This window comes from Nelumbo lutea, chromosome 5, assembly GCF_056320005.1.
Source record: "Nelumbo lutea isolate HS-2025 chromosome 5, American lotus-T2T, whole genome shotgun sequence".
Lineage (NCBI taxonomy): Eukaryota > Viridiplantae > Streptophyta > Magnoliopsida > Proteales > Nelumbonaceae > Nelumbo > Nelumbo lutea.
The window spans coordinates 57,717,288-57,739,181 of record NC_142688.1 but is presented as its reverse complement, the minus strand read 5'-3'; the positions used below and the strand labels follow the sequence as shown (position 1 = coordinate 57,739,181).

Here is a 21,894-nt window from a genome sequence, read left to right as displayed (position 1 = left end):
TGTGCCTGATACGTTCGGAGGCGATAGGGCTTATCCATCTATTACTTACGGAGTACACCAGCAGCCCTTATCCTGTTCCTCACAAAGCAAAAGGAATTGAGTTCACCATTGCCAAGTGGGCATTGTCCGCGGACGTTAAGTGATGTGGACGGATGGTTCGGCGTGACACCTTAGGTCACCGGTTGCCTAGGTCGAATCGAAGTAAGTCGGTATCCGGAGCAGTCAATGGATGTTCGTTGTAGAGATCTGCCAGTTTACTCTTAAGCGAGGTCTCTAGGCGGCATAAGATGATCTGTCGAAGAGCATTCAAACGAGATTGTGCCACATGTGATGTCGAGGTGTCGTAAGACAATTTTAATTACACCACATGGCAGGTTGTCATTGGAGGGTCATTTTATCCCTCATCAATCTGTAGTACCCTCTAAAGCCTATAACGTACCCTCCTCTCTAGCCTTTCTCCTTCATTGAAAATAGGAAGAGAGATCGCAAATTCGAGAGAAGACTCATTGATAAGGAGCACCAATACCCTCTTGGACCGAAGATTATATCCCACTCTACATGCAAAGGAATGCTGCCTAATTTTCCATGACCAAAAGCCCATGTCTAAGGCGAAACTTTGCCAATTTTTCTATAACCGAGGGGAGAAAATCTGTTAACCATGACTAAGTGGAGGAACATTTCTCAAGAGGTAGATAGCTCGTTTTAATTCCTTATAGACCAAACGCATGAGAGTAGTTTAGTGTAAATCAAGTTTAGGGTAATTGCATCCATCCTAGATAGGTTATTTTAGGGTGTTAGATGTCTAAATTTGGTTTTTGCTAGATAACGAAAATGGTATTTGCATTGGTATTTTAGGAATTTTAACATGGTTGTGATTTATCATCTTTCTAGTTAATGGAATTTTATTAGAATGCTTTCTTTTGCTTAGTCATGACTCAAGTTAAAAAATGCTGTTTAGAAATTAATGTTATGGGTGTTTTGTTTTGCTGTGTTGTGTTGTAGGGCAAATTTATTTATATTTGTACTTGACTTATGTATTTATATTTGATTTGTGCCATGGTTTTTAAAACCGACCTGGTGACCGAACCGGTCAGGGGTTCGGTTACCGGGTTGAACGGTTGGCCTGTTCTAACAAAAAAAAAATTAAAAATTTGAAAAATTGTCAAAACCATTTGAACAATTAATCGGCCGGTTCAGTGGTTTGCTGACCAAAACCAATGGTTTTGGGGAAAAACGGAACCAGTCAGGTGACCGGTTCCCGATTTTTCTGGTCCGGTCCGGTTTTGAAAACCATGATTTGTGCAATATTAATTTGTTTATTGATTTTTATTACACATAAGTGACACTAGGCACCACATAGGAAAATATCAATACAGGGTAGGGTATATTGGTTTGTATCGATGTTTTTTCCTCTACTAGTAAATATGTACGTGCATTTGCACGTGACAGTATCTCCAAGACAACTATTTGCAATTTATGGGTATTTTTTGAATAGTTATAAGTGGATAGTTTCTTAACTGTTATAAGTGGACAGTTTTTGAACAATTATAAGTGGGCATTTTCTTAACTGTTATAAATGAATAATTTGAGTGAGAGTAAAAGGCATATATGCCCTTTTTATGCCCGTTATATGTAGATAAGGGGTAAAATATCTAATGAAAAATCCAGAAATTCGCTCTTTTATTAGTAGTATAGATTTTTTTATTCTGGTTTAGAGGGGTTGATTTAAGGCCTGGCCCATCTACCCCTGAACCACTGTCTGACCCAAAACACCCCCATCCCCTGTAGGGTGTATCGGAAAGGCCCCGTCACGATACATATCAGTTGACGGATCAAAATTTTGAACCTTGTAGCGGAAATTTATGGTTTGGTAAAATCTAATCATGTGGCATTACTATAGTGGAGAAATAGACTTATCAATTATATATATATATATATATATATATAGTGGAGACCATCGTGTAGCCCCATGAAGAAAAAAAAAAAAAAAACAAGTATTTGTTACCTCACTGTCTTTTTTTTTGGTGGTATTATGTAACATTACTCTCCATTATTTTCATCTTGTTCTTGCTATTTAAATCATGATTTTATTTGCATACTAGTGATCATTCTTATAATTTAGTTTCATAATTTAATTGCTTTCTAGCGTTTATTATTACTAGTTTTTTTTACTTTATTTCTTATTATTTGATTGCTTTATTTTATTCTCAGTGTGGTAGTTTTGTTTTCCAAATCCATTTTACAGAAGCTCTTGAGATGTCAAAAGGTAGAGATTGATTTTTAGGTTCTGTTCCTTGGATTAAAATCTCCGGATCAGTGCTCCTATGTATTGGTTCAAGAGAGTGGAGAAAAACCCTCATTTTGTGGTAAAGGTCGAGTGTTTTAGGTTTCCAGTTTTAGAAAACATCAGATGATCTCCAGAGAATGTTACACACCAATACTTGATAGAAACATTTTACAATCATTTCTAGAGTAAATTTAAAATGGTATTTCATTAGAGGGTTAAAAAAAATAAGGATATTTCAATAGGTTCTATAGAAACCATAGAAATTGCAATCTCCTGGTGCATAAATTTGATTAAGGATTTAAGTTCAAAAGCTAGATTTGACTCATAATGACACTTGATGCATCCTCCATCCATAAGAGAATTAGATACTGAAATTATATTCCCTAGCAAGGAGCAGAAAAGTTCACAGCAAGCATACAATCTGCAGTTGCTGCAATAAGTTGCAGTTCTAGGGTACATTCTGCAAAAAGCAGTTAATAGCATGCGAATTGCGGTATTAAGTGTTAATTAATAGAGAGTAGCCAGACAACCATAGCTTTAAGCCAGCATCTGAGACACTGATTGAGTCTAAGAATTTAGGAGTTGAAACACGAACATCAAAAATGTCTCTTTATTTGAAGAATATTGTACACAAACCAGTCTTTTTAGCCAAACCCTACAATGATAAATATTGCCAAAGAATGATGCTGTAACAAACAAAAATGGAACCTTTCGCACTTGTATCACACTTTTCATGCTTCCTTTTCTGTTTTCTGTATTCTCAGCAAGTCCAAGAGGTTGATCTCTTGATCAAAGGCTTCATCTGCTTATCCTCCTCCAGAGAGATCATTCCCAAGTGTGAAGGGTCTTCCAGCATCATCTTTGCCACTAGATACCCAGCAATTGACCATGTTTGGAACTTTCTTGCCTGCTTACCAATATACCTCCCTTGCTTACCATCATAATATTCTGGCCAGTTGTCTTTCAGCAACCGGCTCTCAGCAAGATCAATAGCTCGTCTTGCAATTTGTGGTCGTCCCGTCTTGATGCATGCAGCCGTTAGCAGCCACAAAAGAACTGTCCCATGAAAACAGAAAAAACAATGCAAAATGCTAAATTTTTTATTGTGCATTTTTAGTAAAAGACAATGATATGGTAATTTTTAATACATCACCAGACACCAGTCCATAGAGTTGAACTGGAAAATTTTGGAATAAGCTCCTAAGTAGCATCATACCAGAAATCATCCAAAACCCTTTTGTCATTTTGCAATAACAAGATTGTATACATAATTAAAAGAATTTCATTAAGGTATCAAGAAAGTAGGGTTGGCCCTCTTCCTAAGATGGGTAAAGTTAAGAAACATGATGAACAACTTGAACATGACGAGTAAAAATGTCTGTAGATCGGGTTACATAGTAAAATTTTTTTGACCTGACCCTATCAGGTCAGGATTGCAGCCTTACTCGGGTCCCAGGCTGGGTTGGGCTAATCCATACTAAATCCAACCCAATGACATAGTATATAGCCTTTGCTGTATAGGGCACTTACTATTCATGAGTTGGGTGTAGGTCAGGCTTAGTATCCCATTTTAATTAGCCTGCTCAAGGTTTAGTTGTTCAGGTGGAGTGGCTTCAGGTTGGGCTCAGGTTGAGCAAAGCCCATATCAGCCCCAACCCGATGACAACCCTATTGACAGGAACATCATCATCATCCATGCCTTACACCAACTATATGGGGTCCGCTACATGAATCCTGTTTCATCAATCCATTTCCTACTACTTGTACTCGTGTCCTTTTTGGTCTACCCCTAGACTTTCTAGCCCCTTCAATGTGTAACAAATCACTTCTTCTAACTGGAGCAGTTGGTGGTTTTCTATGCACGTGACCAAACCATTTTAGTCTACTCTCTCATTTTCCACTCATCCATCTTGGCATTCATATTTCTGCCACACTCAATTACTGGACATGTTGTTTCTTGGACTGCCCAAGACTCTGTTCCATACAAAGTAGCTGGCCTTACAACTGTTTTATAGAATTTTCCTTTTAATACAAGTGGTGTTCACCTATCATATAAAAGTCCAGATGCACTCCTCCATTTAACCATCCTGCTCTAATTCTTTGAGTGACACCCTCCTCAACTGTTGACCAGAACGTATTTCAAAATTAACACAGCAGTCCTGCTTAACCTGAGGGCCCAGATCCCACAAAGAAGATTTTCCCAGTCAAAGAAAGAAAGCAGTTTGAAAGCAAGGCTGACAGGATTAAGCAGACCTACCATTTCTGGGTTAATTGCTGGACCCCAAATTGGTTTATTAACCCTATTACAGCATGTTTTTGTCTGACTCAGCTGGCAATATAATTGGCATCACCTTCTTGATCTAGATGAATGATCAAGGGATGCATGCAATTCAACCATTAGTATTAATAACCGGTTCGTTCTGCCTGGTGATATAACCATAGCTATTACTTCACAACCATAGGTATTAAAATAGTTTCAGAAAAGCAATACTCTCTGGGTACAGCTCCCACTAAGTAGATTTTTTTTTATCAGCAAGGAAGAATTAATTTTATTAATCAGTGAAAAACAGGTGCCAAATTACAATACAACCAACACTTCAACAAAGCCAAAAAAAACTACAATTGTGTCCAAAACAGCTACTGCCTATGGACCCCCTGCTTAGCTAATGAATCAGCCATTCCATTTGCAGTCCTGATCCAAGTGAATGCAGCATTGAGTTTCCTTGCCAGACTTTCTCTCTCTCTCAGTGTGTATCTATATATCCAGGGACCACTACACCTTGTAGTAGTCCGAGAGATAACCGTTTTGAATCCCCTTCTACCTCCAAATTTTGAAAGTTTGCTTGCTTAGCGAGGTTTAGACCTTGTAACAGCGCTAGCAGCCCAGCCTTTATTGAGTCTCCTAGCTCTAGAGGACCCGAGTACATTGCCAATACTTTCCGTGAACAATCTCTAAATACACCCCCTATGCCTGCCAGTCCCGGGTTTCCTAAAGAGCTCCGTTTGAAGTTCAGCTTGATTTTATTGCCATCTGGAGGCTTCCAGTCCACTTTTTTTTATCTTTCCCTTTAGTGGAGTGTACAACTTCATTCCATGCTCTTGTTATGTCAGTCACTGAAAAGCTTTGAAAGATCTCCCACTAAGTAGATTTAACCTAGTTATAGAAAGTCGTATAAACTCAAAATTAAGGGCAATCAAATAATTTTAATTTCCAAGGGATGGTAAGATTCATCATGCAAGTTTCTGTCGTAGGATATAAGACTAAACATAACAAAAACCTAGATGCATGATGTGCTACTAATCTCTACTCAAAAAGATGATTCTTTCTTAGTGTCTCCACAATCTTCAGGGATTCTCATTTGGCATGTGATCCTTTCAATAATAAACAAGAATTTTGAATTAAGGGGAAGCTCCTTTATATCTATCCATGTAAACATTTCATCCTTCATACTATGCTTATGATCCTATACATGTAGAAAGCAACCCCTACTAGATCCGAATCATGGAAACTACAAGCCACATCCCAGGCTGCCATGGTTCAGAAATCATACTGAGGGATACTTCTTTCCTACCATATCACACAAACAGGATTACCAACACTAACATCCAGAGCTTACCACAAGAAAAGAACAAGTATTTTGCTTATTGCATAAAAGCAATATTGATTTACACTAGACAAAGATGGGATTTATTAGCATAATTATCGGAAAGCACTATGAAACAAGATGGACTAACCTGGCCAAGATCCACCATTGTGATAACTCCATCTCGTATTCTTGGGGTCACAACCGGTTACAATTCGCCATTCATGGCTTTCTAGAGTAGGATAGCTTATTTTCAGAGGCATTTCTCCAATCAGCTCTTGCCAGCGAGATTCAATAAGATCCATTATAGCCATGGACTGTTCAGGAGTTGCAAGAGAGGATAGAATAGCAACACAATTTCCTAAAGCAAACCATCGAAAGTCCATCCTTGCAGGACTGACATTTCCAACGAAGTAGCCACCACGAGTTGGCATAAAATCAAAAATCCAATCTGGAATTGAATCAGGAATAACATTAAACTTATTTACTGCAGTATGAGAATACTCCTCTGTTTTATAACGATATATGTCATTAAGTTGCTGGAAGTCGAGCCAAAAGTAATTCCGCATGTGAAAGCTTAAGGCGTGCAAACGTTTCACAATTCTCTCAATGAATTCTTTCCCTTCAGCATCATGCTTGAGCATCATTAAAGAACATCTTAATGCCATAAAGAATAGAGCTTGAATTTCAATAGGATAACCATAGACACCCTGTAAAACAAGAAAGAAAGATTATCGATTTCTAGTGTTCAAAGGTAAGCACCTAGCTGCTAGTTACATGTTCCACATAAAAGAAACAGCATGAACTAATATACCATCATGATTTTCTGAGTAAATCTAACAAATACCTGTAAAAAATAAATAAAAGATAACCTATAACTCAGTCAAGTGGTAACATACTTATCCAACTATTCAGAAAAATGTAAAAAAAAAAAAAAAAATGAAATTTACAGAGGTCCAGTATGTAGCATGTAGACATAGGTATACTTGTGTATAATCAAACAACTGATGTTTGCATAATTGTAAGAGAACACTATGTGGACACAGGATATAGTAAGGTAAATATAGTAGCTAATTGCTTGATGCATAAAAATCTCATTCTAACGAAAATATTAGAATCCTCATGCCATGAGCATGAATGGTAACTGCTAATGAGAAAAGGAAAATATAACAATTTACCTATCAAAGAGAAAATAAAAATGAATTGAATTCTTGGAATTTTTTTTTTCCTTTTGGTCTCTGATTTTTATCTGTCCTCTTTCCGTTCTTATGATGTCCTTTGCATAGATTCCTGGAAGCATGTAAATGCAGAAACACCTCTTTGTCCAGATCTAAGCACTGGTAAAACTAACTGAAAGCAGGAACTCAACTAACTCAACTCAACCAAGCCTTTTCCCAACTATCTGGGATTAGCTGCATGAATCCTATTCCAACCATGGTGGAATAAAAATACCTATAGGTGTCATGTGGCCCGGCATGGCCCACTTTTGCAGGCAGCCACATTGTAGTAAGCAGTGCCATGCCAGGATGCAGACCTTAGCAAGCAGGCTGTGCCTGCCTGGCCCGGAATCCCTCAAGAGGGAAGTCCAGCATGGCCCGATGCTTGGGCCCAGCGGACCACGGGTGGCACAATTCTTCTTTAGAAAAATTCAAAAAAAAATGAAAAGTTAAAATAAATTAACAAGATAGACAAGAAATTGAAAAAAAAAAAGATCTTAAAATTTTATTCCATCTGAACTTCGATGTATACAATTGCATATATATGAAACAATAAAATGAAATTGAAAAAACAAAATTTCAATAAAATTGGAATAAAATAGTAAGGAGGCCTGGCACAGCCCACTTACTACAGTGACAAGGCTGTGCTGGACTGCGGGTGGCCCGGTCCACTTTACAGCTCTAAAAAGTACCTAGCTTCAGGTGCCTTTTCAATAGGCCAAGAGGCAAATACCTAATTTTTATGAGGCATACACCTCATATAAGAAGCATCAAAATTGAAAAAAATAAAAAAATAAAATATATTAGTTAGAATACTCCCTAAAATTCAAAAAAAAAAACTTGGATTGTTTAGTTGGTTCTGATAGTGAAGTTCTTTTTTGGAAGGACATTTGGTTAGGAAAAGGCTCTCTTAAGGATAGGTTCCCTTCTAATCTATTCCATCTACTTACAAAAGCAAAAAACTGGTTTCTTTAGTCCACTGTGAAATGGAGGCTCTTGATGAATTGCTTGGCCTTTAGAGCTCTGTTTCTTGGATCCTTGTCTGACAAGTAGGAATGGAAACTAGGCGGGTATGGTATAGGGAACTCCCTCCCTATCTCTATTCTCCATCCCATAGCCAAAATCCCCTACCCCGCCACCCCGATCCTTGATTGCAAGAAAAGGAACTCCCATCCCCATCCCCAATCCTAGACATTTTAGAAATGGGATTATGGGGTCCTAGGGTTTTGGGAATTTGGGGAAATGAGATTATGGGAACCCTAAGTCACCTTATATACTCGGGGGTACTTTAGAAATTAATATTAAACCTAGGGATATTTTAATAATTTACCACTCCATTGAGTCCAAGGACAAAAAAAAGTTTTCCCCATCCTCACCTTGTCCCCATTTAAGATCAGGGAAACCCCATTCAAGGCGGAGCAGATTGGGGCCCCATTTTTTGGGGGGAAATTGCCATTCCTATTGACAGTCAAGTGTGGTCAACTTCTCCTTCAGGTCACTTCTCATGTGCCTCGTTCTTTAATTCCCTCCTTTCTTCTACTGAAGTAGTGTCCTTTCAAGCTAAAAAAGTATGGTGTAGTCCAATACTACCTAGAATTAGAGCTTTTTGCTGGGAAGAAATTCTCAAGAAGATTAACTTTTGTGGTTTGTTGCAAAAAAGGAGGCCAAATTGGTGCCTCTCTCCTCATGTCTATTAACTTTGCCTTGACAGTGATGATATTGCAAACCACCTAATAATTTCTTGTTCATTTGTTTCTCACATTTGGAAATGGTTTTCTTCTCTTCTTAACTGCAGCTGGACACCCCCATCTTGTGTTGCAAGTCTTTTTAATGCAAATTTCTTGAGACAACCGAAGAAAAGGGGAAGAGTAATGTGGAAAGCTACAAGAGCAGCAACAGTCTGGGTGTTTTGGGAGGAAATGAACAATAGAATCTTCCAAGAACATCTTAAATCTTGGTAGAATTTAATTGACAGCATTACTTTCAAGGTTGCTCACTAGGTAAAGACTTTGGATTTGTGTGAATTCTCCTTTGGTGATATTATAAGGAATTAGTTTGCAGTTACGAATCCTTCATCCTCAAAGTCTGTGATTTAGGAAAGTTTGTTTCCTCCAGTAAACCAAAGATTTAAACTAAATTTGATGAAATCTCCTCTGGAAATCTTGGTCCTTTGGGCATAGGTGGTGCGATAAGAGATGGAGAAGGAACAATTGTGGCATTGTATTCTAGGCCAATAGGAGTGGGTGACTCCCCAAGGGCTGAAGCATTAGCTCTCTGTCAAAGGTTGAGATTGGTAAAGCAATTGGCTCTTCAACAGATTGAAGTGGAAGGGGACTCAAAATTGGTGATAGGGTGGCTGCAAATAGGTACTATGGGGATTTAGACTCCCAGGCAAAGCTTGAGGGAAATTACAAGCCTTTCAAGAGAGATTGGTATGCTGTTTAGCTGGGTTACAAGGTCAGCGAATAGTCTGGCTGAACATCTAGCTAAACAAGGGTGAATTATTCTGAGTTGAATTGTAATAGTATATCCTTTGGGGGTCAGAAACCCTAGTGTAAGGGATTGGACTTGTGTTTCCTTCAAAGATTATCCAAATTCAATGAAAGTAACCATTTCCTATGAAAAAATCACTAGGATTTCCTTTTGATTCCCTAATCCAATTACAATAAACCAAAACACCCCTATATAGGCATTGTATGGACAAATTTCATACAACATTTGGGCCATTTTCTGGTGTTGATTCTTCATCCTCCTTAAAGCAAGGCATTCTTCATCATTTACAAATTATGTTATATGAAAAAAAATACAAGAAAATATCTACATTAAATAAAAAAATATCATTTTATTTAGGAAACAGTTGGGTTGCTCCATTGTGACCTAGGTGACCAGGGTTCAAATCATCGAAACCACCTCTCTGAATGTGCAGGGGTAAGGCTGTGTACATCTATCCCTCCCCAGACCCCACCATTGGCAGGAGCCTCATGCACTAGGCTGCCTTTTATTATATTAAAAGCAAGGCTTTACTAACTAATTAGAAACAATTAAATAACTTTAAGAAGAATTGTTTATTCAAAAGGAATTTATAAATTAGTTTCTTCTGAAAAATAAATTGAAACATATTAATCATCTAAACAAGGTATTTCTTTCAATTAGTATAAATAAAGTCAAGTAAATATGGAATATTTAAAATAAAAAGAAAAATTGAAAGACAAGTTCAAAAAAGGAGTTTCAGCAAAAGACATAATGAATAAAACTAAGATTTATAAGTTGGTTGTTAAATAAATACATATATACATACATAAAGGTATCTAGTAGCCTTGCTCTTAGAAACACTTGATAGTGTTTTTCTAGATCCTTCTAAACCAGACAACCGAGTTTGGACTCCTCATTAGTAGTCTAGGCCAACTCCAATTTCCTTTGCGGCTCTAGATCTAGGTACCATAATTCTTTATCTCCCACTACAGATGATATACCTCCCATTGTTGAGCCTTCTCCTCCTTTCGATGATCTTAATCTTCCAATTGCAATCTATAAAGGGAAGCGTCGTTATACCTCATCTATAGCTCATTGTATTTCCTAATTTGTCTTATGATCAATTGTCTCCATCCTATAAGTCTTTTTTGGTATCTATTGGTGCTATTTACATTTCTAGAACAGTGCAGGAAGCCTTGTAAGTACCTAAGTGGAAGGATGCAATGAAAGTAAAGATGGACGCTCTTCTAAAGAACAATACATGAGAGCTAGTTGATCAGCCTAAAGGGAAGAAACCGATTGGGTGTTTACAGTGAAACATAATGCTGATGGCTCCATTGAAAGATATAAGGCTAGATTAATAGCAAAGGGGTTTACACAGATATATGGCATAGGCTATTTGGAGACTTTTGCACTAGTAGCCAAGATGAATACTATCAAAGTTTTAGTATCCATTGCAGCAAATTTCTCATGGCCATTGTTTCAGATGGATGTAAAGAATGCCTTCCTTAATGGTGATATACAAGAGGATGTGTATATGGAGTTACTTCCTAGATTCTATAATACAAAAGTGGGGAAAAAGGTCTATCGGCTGAATAAAGCCTTGTATGGACTAGAACAATCTCCAAGAGCATGGTTTGATAGATTTAGGCAGGCCCTTGAAAAATTTGGCTATGTACAAGCCCAATCAGATCACACCATTTTCATTAAAGTTATGTTTGGTTTGAAGGAAAAAGTAGGGAAAGGAGGAAAAAGGTAGGGAAACCTTTACAAACCTTGTATAGGTTTCCCTACCTTTCCCTTCAAACCAAACATAGCCTAAAAGAATGGATTCTTCCTTGACTTTACTTGCTATATATGTGGATGATATATTGTGGTGACAGGGAGTCCTACCCGATTGACTCTCTTAAGCAATTGCTTCACCAAGAATTTGAGATCAAAGATTTGGAGAATTATGGTATTTCTTGGGAATTGAGGTAGCACGGTCTAAACATGGGATTTTTGTCTCCCAAAGGAAGTATGTTCTCGATCTTTTGAAAGAAACTGGGAAGCTATGTGTTAAACTTGCTAACACACCTATTGAACAAAATCATAAGATAAGTGCAAAAGTTGGAGAACCCCTTGAAGACAAGGTTATGTTTCAACGATTAATTGGGAAACTCCTTTATCTTTGCCTCACATGACCGAACATTTCTTGTACAGTTAGTGTTGTTAGCCAGTATATGCATTCCCCCAAAACTACTCACTTTCTTGCAGTTGAGAGGATTCTTGCTTATTTAAAGAGATGTCCAAGCAGAGGCATACTCTTCAAAAATAATGGGCACATGAAAATAGAATTTCACACAAATGTTGATTGGGCAGAATGTGTTGATGACAGGAGATCCACCTCTAGACATTGTGCTTTTGTAGGAGGAAATCTTGTCTCTTGGAGAAACAAGAAACAAAATGTTGTTGTTCATTTCAATGTTGAAGCTGAATACATCTATGGCAAATGGTGTGTGCCTGAAGTACTATGGTTGAGATCCCTATTTGAGGAACCGGGCATTGCTTATGAGAAGCCCTTGATGCTATATTGTGATAATCAGGCTGCTATTAATATTGCTCATAATCTGGTTCAACATGACATAATTAAGCATATTGAAGTGGATCAACCCTATCAGAGAGAGTTGCTTCTCAAGAAGTGTGTCTTTCATACATTGCCTCTAACATGTAGCTTGCTGATCTCTTCACTAAGGCAGCCCCAAAGACCAAGTTGGAAACAAATTTATGCAAGTTGAGAATGATTGATATCTACTCCCAACATGAGGGGGAGTGTAGAGTTGTAGAGCAATAATATGTTATTTATGTTGTTGTTAGCATGTTATTAGTGTCAGTAAGTTAGTTATTTCGGTTAGTTTTCAACTGCTATTTATTTATGTTAACAATAGAGGCAATATTGCAAGTTTAATATGTTTTAAACTATTAATATAAATTGCTGAGTGGGGCAGCAATGCGTTACTAACCCACACCTTTATCTGAATTCTCTTCTCTTTGATTTCTCTCTCTTCTTTCTCTTCTATTCTCTGAATTTTTTCTTACTGAATTCACATGTAGAGTAGGACTGGTTACAGTCTCTACAAGACAAGTGATCAAACAGCTCCTTCCATTGGGTTCCTACTTTCTCTGTCCATACATCAGCCAATGGTGTCATTGTTGACTTTTCAAAGCATGGGATCTAGGTAAGGGACTTCTTTTTCTTTGATGAATAACCTACTAGGCTACAAGGAACAGATAATTAATGGGGAGGAGTATTATTCTGAACTAGGTTTTTTTATCCATTTGTGTTTAAGTGGTTGCCTCAGGCCTGCAATGTTTTATTTATATTTTTTTTTTCAGTAATGCACCTGTATATAGGGGGTGTATCTTTCCTTCATCCCTTTTAGAGATCATTTCTACGAGGGGGGGTGCCAAGTCCCACCTTGAAATTTCAAAATCTCTTATAAAGAGGAATAGAACTATTTGGATAGCATGCGGAAGGATAACAGAGATATCCCAAATGCCTATCTCCTGCAAATCAAGAGAATTAATAGCCTACTAGGCTACAAGGAACAGATAATTAATGGGGAGGAGTTTTATTCTGAACTAGCTTTTTTTATCCATTTGTGTTTAAGTGGTTGCCTCAGGCCTGCAATGTTTTATTTATATTTTTTTTTTCAGTAATGCACCTGTATATAGGGGGTGTATCTTTCCTTCATCCCTTTTAGAGATCATTTCTAGGAGGGGGGGGGGTGCCAAGTCCCACCTTGAAATTTCAAAATCTCTTATAAAGAGGAATAGAACCATTTGGATAGCATGCGGAAGGATAGCAGAGATATCCCAAATGCCTATCTCCTGCAAATCAAGAGAATTAATAGCCTTACTGTGCATTAAGCAATAGGATGGAAGATGTCACCTTTTGAGAACTACAAATCTGAGGATTTCTTTGGAACCATGACAATCCGATTTGATAGCTATTATAATGGAGATAGGCATGCTCAAGTTATGAACAATGAACTAAGATTGATCCAGGCCAACAAAAAGTGTGAGGATCTATAAAAAGGCCCTTTACAAATGATTTGATATTTCTTAACAATATACATTCCCTACATCCAAAGCAGGCAACCATTCAAAAACAAAATTCATCCTGTCTTTTAGAGATAAGGTCCAATCCATAAGAAGACTGCTAGAACCAGCAAACAGCTTGGGAATTCTTTTTCCTTTACTTCAAATATACAATTATTTCTCTCCTATATGCACCAAAAAACTGCGCATAGAACAATAGACCATACAATATCACTTTTGGAACCAACCTTTTAAAGGTTAGTTTCCAGTAACCAGGGATATTAGAAATTGAGTTGCATTATTTGTATTTGCAAGTTAACATCTTTCAGAAGTATTTCCTTGAAAAAAGGAAAACTCCATTGAACTTAAGAGGAAGAAAAGAACTACTTCCTTGATCAAACTCCATTATTTGTTACTGTTAATTGCAGTTTCTGCATGTTGGACTATTAACTAACTGTTTATTTTTTTTTAACAAATCTTAGCAGTTCTGAAGCAAAAAAAAAAAAAAAAAAAAAAAAAAAAAAAAAAAAAAAAAAAACAAAAACAAAAACAAAAAAAACAAAAAAACAAAACAAAAAAACAAAAAAACAAAAACAAAACAAAACGAAAACAAACAAAACAAAACAAATCTTAGCGGTTACCATAGAAAAGGAAAAGGATGATTGACAGCATACCAACATCTTCCATGCTAGAGTTCAGAAATAATATGCAGTTATTATAGATGGTGGCAGTAGAATGATGGTGCTCTGGCAGGCATGTCGACAAGCTAGATTTGAAAACATCCAAAAGGACATCTCATAGACCATGTACATGAAGCATTTATTCGATGTGACCTTAATGCTTTTGTACTTTTAGGAAAATATGGCTCCCAATCACTGTTAAGTTTAGCTTTTGGTGCTTAGGATGGACTATAGTTTTTCTTGACAAGAATGTGGGTGTGTTGCCATCACCATGCCAATTAACTACAATTCAAACTAAATGGGCACCTAATCACTGCCTGGGTCATTGGTTGTCTTTTCAACAAGATCATATTCCCTTTCCTTCTGCAATCACAGAAATTGCTTATTCCCCACTTCCTGCTTAAACTGCTTATTTCCCTCTGCAATCACTGCCTGGGTCATTGGTCTTGAATTGCTTAGCTTTAGAACTATTCCTTTCATTAGGTTTTAACATATAGACTATTTGTAAGGAACTTAGGAAGTGGTCAATTACAAGCAAACTGGAACAAGAGAGATTCCCTAGAGAGCATAATTCTGGAAGAAATTTTAGTTACATAAAAAATATAACTACTGTTTCCCCTTCCTTCATAAAATGCCAATATCTTTCCCTTCCTAGGCACAGAAAGAAACAAGTTACTGGTGCACTACATTGCAAACATGAGGTCTTATGTTCTGGTCAAGCTTACTATTGAACACCTACCAGGAAAGCTGCTAGAGATGGCACATCCATTTCCCCTCTCCTTTGATAACTACATCCTAGGCAACCATTGAAATAAGATGGATTTGACAATCCAGTTATGTTTCAAGACATTTCCAAAGAACCTCCAGTGTAGTGTCTACTTGACATGGGAAAAATTATAAGGGAAAAGCAAAGGAAGATGGGAGATTCATGGAAATTAGGTAAAAATACTGAATTCAGGTTTTCAAGCTTGAGTTCAACTTGTAAATGATCATATGATAAAATATGACTAAATCTTAATTAGGTAAGAATTATCTCAAATGCTAGCACGTAATTTCTGGAAAATGACATAATCATAGGATTAAAAAAGTGTGATAAAAGATGCCTAGATTATATGGGAGGCTCAGGCCCAGGAATAGAATTATGACAAAGTATTTTTCATCTTATGAATTTCTGGTCATCTGTACACTGCTCTTATTTGCTATTCATCCCTGTCTCTAGGGGATGAGTATTTTTCACTGTAATTAATTACATCTCAATCATCATTACTTTCAGGCTAGAAAGTCGAACTTAAACAATGGCCAAAAAGGGGTTAGGTAACAGAAGCTGGCCTAAGAGATATAAAGGGTGTTTAGCACATCTTGCACATTTATTATTCTTTTATTCAATTTTTATAAAACTTTACTGTTATCAATCAAAAAATAAAATAAAATGGTTGAACTGAAATGCTAACATGTCATTTCTGAACAATGATTGTAATAGCAACTATCACTCAAAAAACAAAGGAAAAGGAAAAGAAACACAGAAGTATATTTTTAAACAAAGACATAATGAGTTAAAGAATGGATGGCTCTTTCATATTAAATTTCATTATTTCTTGTGGATAAATAAATTCATCCATGGACACCAAGAAGAGAAATAACATAGATGCATTTTTTATTGAACATGTGGACATTCAAAAACATTCGGGCATTTTTTCCTAGTAAAAAAATATGATATTTTAATAGTATAGTAGAAACATGTTCATATCTTCCTGTTTAATTTCCCTTCAACTCTGAAGATGAATAAGGAAAATCAATCCGAAGAACCAAAAAGACAGCCAGGTTTTTCTAGAAATATATATTCCATCCAATTATAACATTTACTGATCAAATGCATGTAGCAAAATAACCGTGCATCTTGTGCCAACTTTGTTTTTTAATCTCTGAAACATACAACTAGAGAGATGATTTTCTGAAGAGTGAATAAAAAGAAACAGAAGCAACTTTATAGGAAAAAAGGACCTAAAGAGGATTTCTAATGTGATAGGCAAATACCACTTAGATTAAAAGGAAAATTCCATGAAACAGATGTATTGGCCAATTATGCTGCATGGAGTAGAGTGTTGGACAATCAAGAAACAAAATGACCAAAAAAAATGAGTGTGGTAGAAATACATATGCTGAGATGGACAAGTGGGAAAAACTAGAAAGGATAGGATGAGAAATGAACTCATCCGAACTTCCAAAGGAACCTAGGAGTAGCTCTAATGAGTGATAAAATGAGAGAAAGTAGACTAAAGTGGTTTGGTCACGTGCATAGAAGACTATCAACAGCACCCTTAAGAATTAAGAAGAATTGATTTTTTGCAAGTTGAAGGCACTTAAAGGGCTAGGGTTAGAGCAAAATAGGACATTGGTAAAAGTAGTAAGAAATGATTTAAGTGCCAATAATTTAACAATGGATATGGTATTAAACAGAATGGATTGTCAAAGCAGGATTCATGTAGCCAACTCCATATAGTTGGGATAAGGTTTGGATGATGATGATGAGAGGATTTCTAATATTGGCCCAAGGGTTTATCGAATCTTGTACTTTGATTAAGGTGTTCTTGCAAACACCTATTTCTTTACCAAATATTATTGTTTATTTAAATTAAAAGGATCCAGCAGATGGATCCACTTCATATTTTCAACTCCAACATCCTTACTCACTTTTAGCATATCGTGGGATGGCGACACAAATAGGCATGCCTTGTGATGTCAGAACTTTTTAATTTCTTCTCTGTCCATACTTAGTTGTATAAAAGAAAGTCTTTCATTATTTAGGTGTATAGTGAACTAACAAGAAAGCATGCTTTCTACCATGCACAATGAAAATTAGAAATAAGCATTGATTTGAAAGTTTTCATATTGTCTAGGAGAATAGCAATCAAGAAAGCATCTTCTAGATGTACTGTCCTGTATTTTGGACAGGGAAGAGACAGAAGAAAAGATAAGCAAAACAAGAAGATGAAATAATTAGGAAAGCCCAATCTCCGCTTATGGCAGGTCATTCTAATAGAAAACAAGGCCAGAATACAAGAACAATCTTACCATTCTTCGATCAATCATTGAACAGCCATCCGCACATAGCAGTGTAGGAAACGTGTCAAAACCTTCTGACAGACACAGGGCCAGTATAAGTCTCATCCCCTTTTGACACTCGGGCGTTTCTGCCAGAGACAAATCACCAGTAGACTTCGTATAGGCACGGAGCAAAATAATCCACCAGAACCCAGAGTCAACAGGGGCAACTCTTCCAATTGCACTCTCACCAAAATCTGCTATTAAAGTATCAGTTTTCCGAGCAGGGTCATGAAGCACTTTAAAACTAGCCGGCATTGCTCCTTCCCCTAGCTTGAATCTGTCTATTCTCTTTTCCCACCCTTGAAGATGGAGAGTCTTCAAAAGAAAATTTTTTACTATTTCAGGCTCGCCATTCATTAGAAAAGCCATAGCACTGGGCACAAAATCTCTCACAAAAACCTGCACATGAGATTAAAGACAATGAAATCACATTCAAATTTCTTCAAACAGAAACTGCCTTAATGCACAATGATTACACAGGAACCTGATCATAGTTCAAAGCTTCCTCCGTATGGTCCAGAGCGGCAACAGTCCCAACAGGATGACCCCGGAAGTACACTAACGACCGTCTCAGAGCATCCCAGGCTTCGGCAACCATTGGATGAGGATCAAATGAATTGCGAGAAGAGGACGCCGGCGTATCTAGGTAGGACCTTCCCCCCGGCGAGTTCATGGCCTCTAAGTTCTCCGCGCTTGCTCGGGCAGCGAAACCAATCGATAACTCGCCGAGAGACCTCTCATCGAAGGACCTTTGTCGCTCGATGTTCAGCCTCGGTTTATCAAGAAGCTTTGATAAATCAAAGTCGTCCATCCCCGTAAGCGAGGAGGTGGAAGCTACATTCTTGAGACCCGTATCTCGAGCTCCCTCCATTCGTCTCTCCTCTTCCGATGCAACAGAGACTTATAACCCGCAGAACGATCTCCAACTAAAGAAACCGAATTGCTTAAAAGTTGAAACAACCCAAATGTCAATAATAACAAACGAAAATAGCAAGAGATCAAAATCAGAATATATAACTGTCTAATTTATCAACACTATTGCCAAAAAAGAAAAAAGTTTCGATTATCTCAAGAAGACATTTTCAGACAGAGAGAGACTCGGAATTTGACAAGATAGACCGCATTATCTAACCAGGAGATAATAAATGCAGATTAAATAAGGCTAATCCAAATAGACATGGAAGAGAGCAAGCTAACAAAACAAAATTAATGAATTCCAGATCAAGATCCACCGAAAGGATTAATGAATTGCACCCTACACCTCAATGACAATTGACAATGAATAAACAAAATCCAAAAAGAAGCAAAAAATCTGAAATTTCCGCATATTGGCAAACATTCCGACCAAATCAACGAAGTATTTGTCGAGAAAATCAGATCTTCAGCGAAAATGAAGGACAAAAAGGAAAGGAGAACGTTGAGAGATCTGGGCGAAGGAGCCGACCTTGGAGAGCTCAAATGGCGGGAAAACGAGTCACCTCTCCGGAAAATTTAACGGTCGGACTCCGGCGAGAACTCGCCGGAGAATAGATGAAGGAGAGACAATGAGAGAAAGAAGAAAAGGAAGAGAAAAAGTTAGCATGGCTGCGGGCACTGACATATATAGGAGGGAGAGAGAGCATCTCCGCCGGGAGCTCCTCTATTACCCTATGGATCCTTGTCAGAAAGGTCACCGGGAAAAGCCGGTTAAGCAAGAGGGAATTACTGGTTGCCCAAGTAAATACAGGAACGACATGATAGTTAATTACTTAATGCTTTTCGCTGGCTGTTAAACAAGATTAGAGTGTTTAATAGTTTCTTAATTAAGATTAATTACTTTATCCATTTAAAAAATGTAATAAATTTATATCCTCTTCTTAATTCCATTATTTGATTAGTAAGCATGGTTGTTGTTAACAACTCTTATTGTATCTATCCAATAGGAAGTACTGAATAAAGGGTTATAATTGTTTGTGTAGAATCCAATTTGACGGTCAAAACCTGAGGATGATCTCACTAGTAGGACCCAGTAGGGATTGTCAACGCGTCGGTTTGATATTTTTTCTGACATGAACCCAAAGTTGATTCAACCCATGGACAGTATAGTTACGGAGAATTTGATCATTTTCCATCTCAGCAAGGGTGTTCATGGTCTGATCAGTGAAACTTAAAAAACATTTCAAATTATTTGGCTATTTACATTTATAAGTTGGGCAGATTGATTTTTTTCCGTTTCGTTTGGTTTATGAAAAATTTAGTCACTAAAAATCGGAGTGATGAAAAGATGTAAAAAACGTATTTTGGGTTAATTTCAAAAAGCTCTAAATGAAGTTTTTCGCGTCTTTCAGATTTTATTCATATGCAGAAAAACATGAAAAGATATAAAAAAAAGACATGTATCTGCCGAATTAACTTCGGGCTATTCAGATCTTCATACAAAAAATCAATGCATCTTTTGATTGTTAGAGCTACCAGAAGATCTTCCCAAAAAAATTACTAGACTATAAAACTGAACCAGAACAAACTTTAATACACTATGATCTTAATTCTTAACTCAATTAGAAAGCCTACATAACACCTTTACCCTTTTAAATACTTTTTTAACTTTTTCATGTACATGCGTTTTCATATTAGCATTATAAAATAAGAGCTTATTATATATATTATTTGGATTTACAATTTATATTTTATGATTTGGTTTGGTTTACCAAAACCATAAATCATATCAGCCTTCAACTAGTACTGTATTAGGGCTGTGCTGAAACAATAAAATCAAGGCCTTTGATTTATAGATGTGGCCCAACCTTGAATTAAAATGAACCGAAGGCCTCGATTGTTTGGTTTAGCACTGCATTACGGCACTGTCCTGGCAAAAGTGAACTATTCAATTCTACTATATTAACAGATCTGGCTTGACATCAGCCATTTTTAACACAAAACTGATTTGAAACCCGAATGAAGCCGATAAATCGGATCGATTCGGGTTTACTGCTTAACCCGATGATGATCCAACTAACATCCCAAAGCAGGGAGACAACATGATCGGACCATTCCATCTTTTCATGTCATTTTCAAAACCAAAAACTATATAACTCTATATTGCCCTAAAAGAATGCAAGACGTGGGATTGGACCCGTCAATTAAGCTACTTTTTGTACAAAATTGACGCATGGAGAGTCGTTAGCAATAGCATCCATAATAAGAGTATAATCTCATCTGCGCGCAATTTGCCACGACAGCCCTTTATTTTTGACCGTTGATTACGTACAATAAGAGTCGTGAAAATAATCTCATATGCAAATTGCCACGTCAGCCCTTCAATTTTGCGTTGATTACGATAAGAGCCGTGAAGGAGTTTGTATGGGTAGCTGAGGTTGTCCCCAGTCTAAAGCTATTAAATTTCAACTATTTGATTGGGACAAGTAAGGTATATTAGGCTCTACGCTTATAATGGGTCCCACCTCAACAGCATATAATGATATAAATAATGTTTGGTGAGAAGTCCCAAAGGCCTAAATTTGCAGTTGTTGAGAAATGAGAATAAAAGAGAAGGGGAAAAAAAAAAAAAAACTCCAAAACCCATTTGGAGGACTGAGCTGAAGATTTGTTAGGCTGGTTTAACTGCTTTGGAACACTTCAGATAAGCTATTCAAAGAGCTTGAAGTGAACAGCCCTTCAATTTAATACTTGTTTGGGAGCGTTTTCTTATAATGGCTTTCAGGTTGTAAAATAAACCCAGACAGAAAGCCATGAGGCCCATGAATAGGGTGGCCATGAGCCTAATATAATAAATAAATAATTTTTTATTACATATATACATACATATATATACATATATAAATATATATAATAAATATTTTTTATTACATAATAATATTTTATTTTTTATGTATAATGGTAAATAATTTTTATAATTCTTATTTTTTTGTATATAAAATAAAAATATTTTTATATGTATAATAATAAATGGTTTTTATAACTCTTAATTTTTTGTATGTAAAATAAAAAAAAAATATTTATATATATATACTTTATATTTTTTTAGAAAAAAAAACTTGGTTTGCAGATGAGCTCGAATAACCAAATATTCGGCTTGGCTCGGCTCGAATCCACCCATAAAATTGCATTTGGTGAAAACTTCAAAAAACAAAAAAAAAAAATATATTGTAGTTTCACTAGAAAATTGACTTTCTGGTGAAGCCAGTTTTGGTAGCTTCTCGAAAGCCACTCAATCAATGTACAAAAAGCCTATGGCCCTTCCCAAACGGGCTCTCATTGATTGACAGCCAAATTGAACACTCCTGATTTAAGTGCTCATATAATTTGACAATAGATATCAGGACATGGTAATAAACAAAACAGAATGGTGAAAGGAGATTCATATAACCCACCCCATATGTTCGGAAAAAAGGCTTAATGATGATGATGATCAAGTTTTCCAGATCGACCATCTGGTCTGATTATGGTTTCAGAGGAGAACCGGCTATTTG

At 36.7% G+C, this 21,894-nt stretch overlaps 1 protein-coding gene across 2 annotated transcripts; it reads right to left on the bottom strand.

The window, feature by feature from the left end:
- Positions 1 to 2,861: 2,861 nt before the first annotated feature.
- A/N-INVF (Plant neutral invertase family protein) lies at positions 2,862 to 19,139 on the bottom strand. Of its 2 annotated transcripts, XM_088947227.1 has the most exons (5): positions 18,870 to 19,139; positions 17,910 to 18,368; positions 17,393 to 17,824; positions 6,023 to 6,581; positions 2,862 to 3,343 (listed from the first exon to the last, which is right to left on the bottom strand). In XM_088947227.1, exons 2-5 carry the CDS (start codon positions 18,294 to 18,296, stop codon positions 3,048 to 3,050), a joined length of 1,674 nt encoding a protein of 557 aa, XP_088803353.1. In that variant the 5' UTR covers positions 18,297 to 18,368; positions 18,870 to 19,139; the 3' UTR covers positions 2,862 to 3,047. The 2 variants fall into 2 exon arrangements, with proteins under 2 accessions (XP_088803353.1, XP_088803354.1); XM_088947228.1 differs by lacking the exon at positions 2,862 to 3,343 and having other exon boundaries at positions 6,018 to 6,581; positions 18,870 to 19,117.
- Between the last annotated feature and the right edge of the window lie 2,755 nt (positions 19,140 to 21,894).

Coding starts and splice junctions, on each gene's coding strand:
- A/N-INVF (XM_088947227.1), bottom strand. CDS start 18,296: ATGGAGGGAGCTCGAGATACGGGTCTCAAGAATGTAGCTTCCACCTCC. Junction 17,825..17,909: donor AAGCTTTGAACTATGATCAG/GTTCCTGTGTAA, acceptor TCTCATGTGCAG/GTTTTTGTGAGAGATTTTGT. Junction 3,344..6,022: donor CAATGGTGGATCTTGGCCAG/GTTAGTCCATCT, acceptor TTCATGGGACAG/TTCTTTTGTGGCTGCTAACG.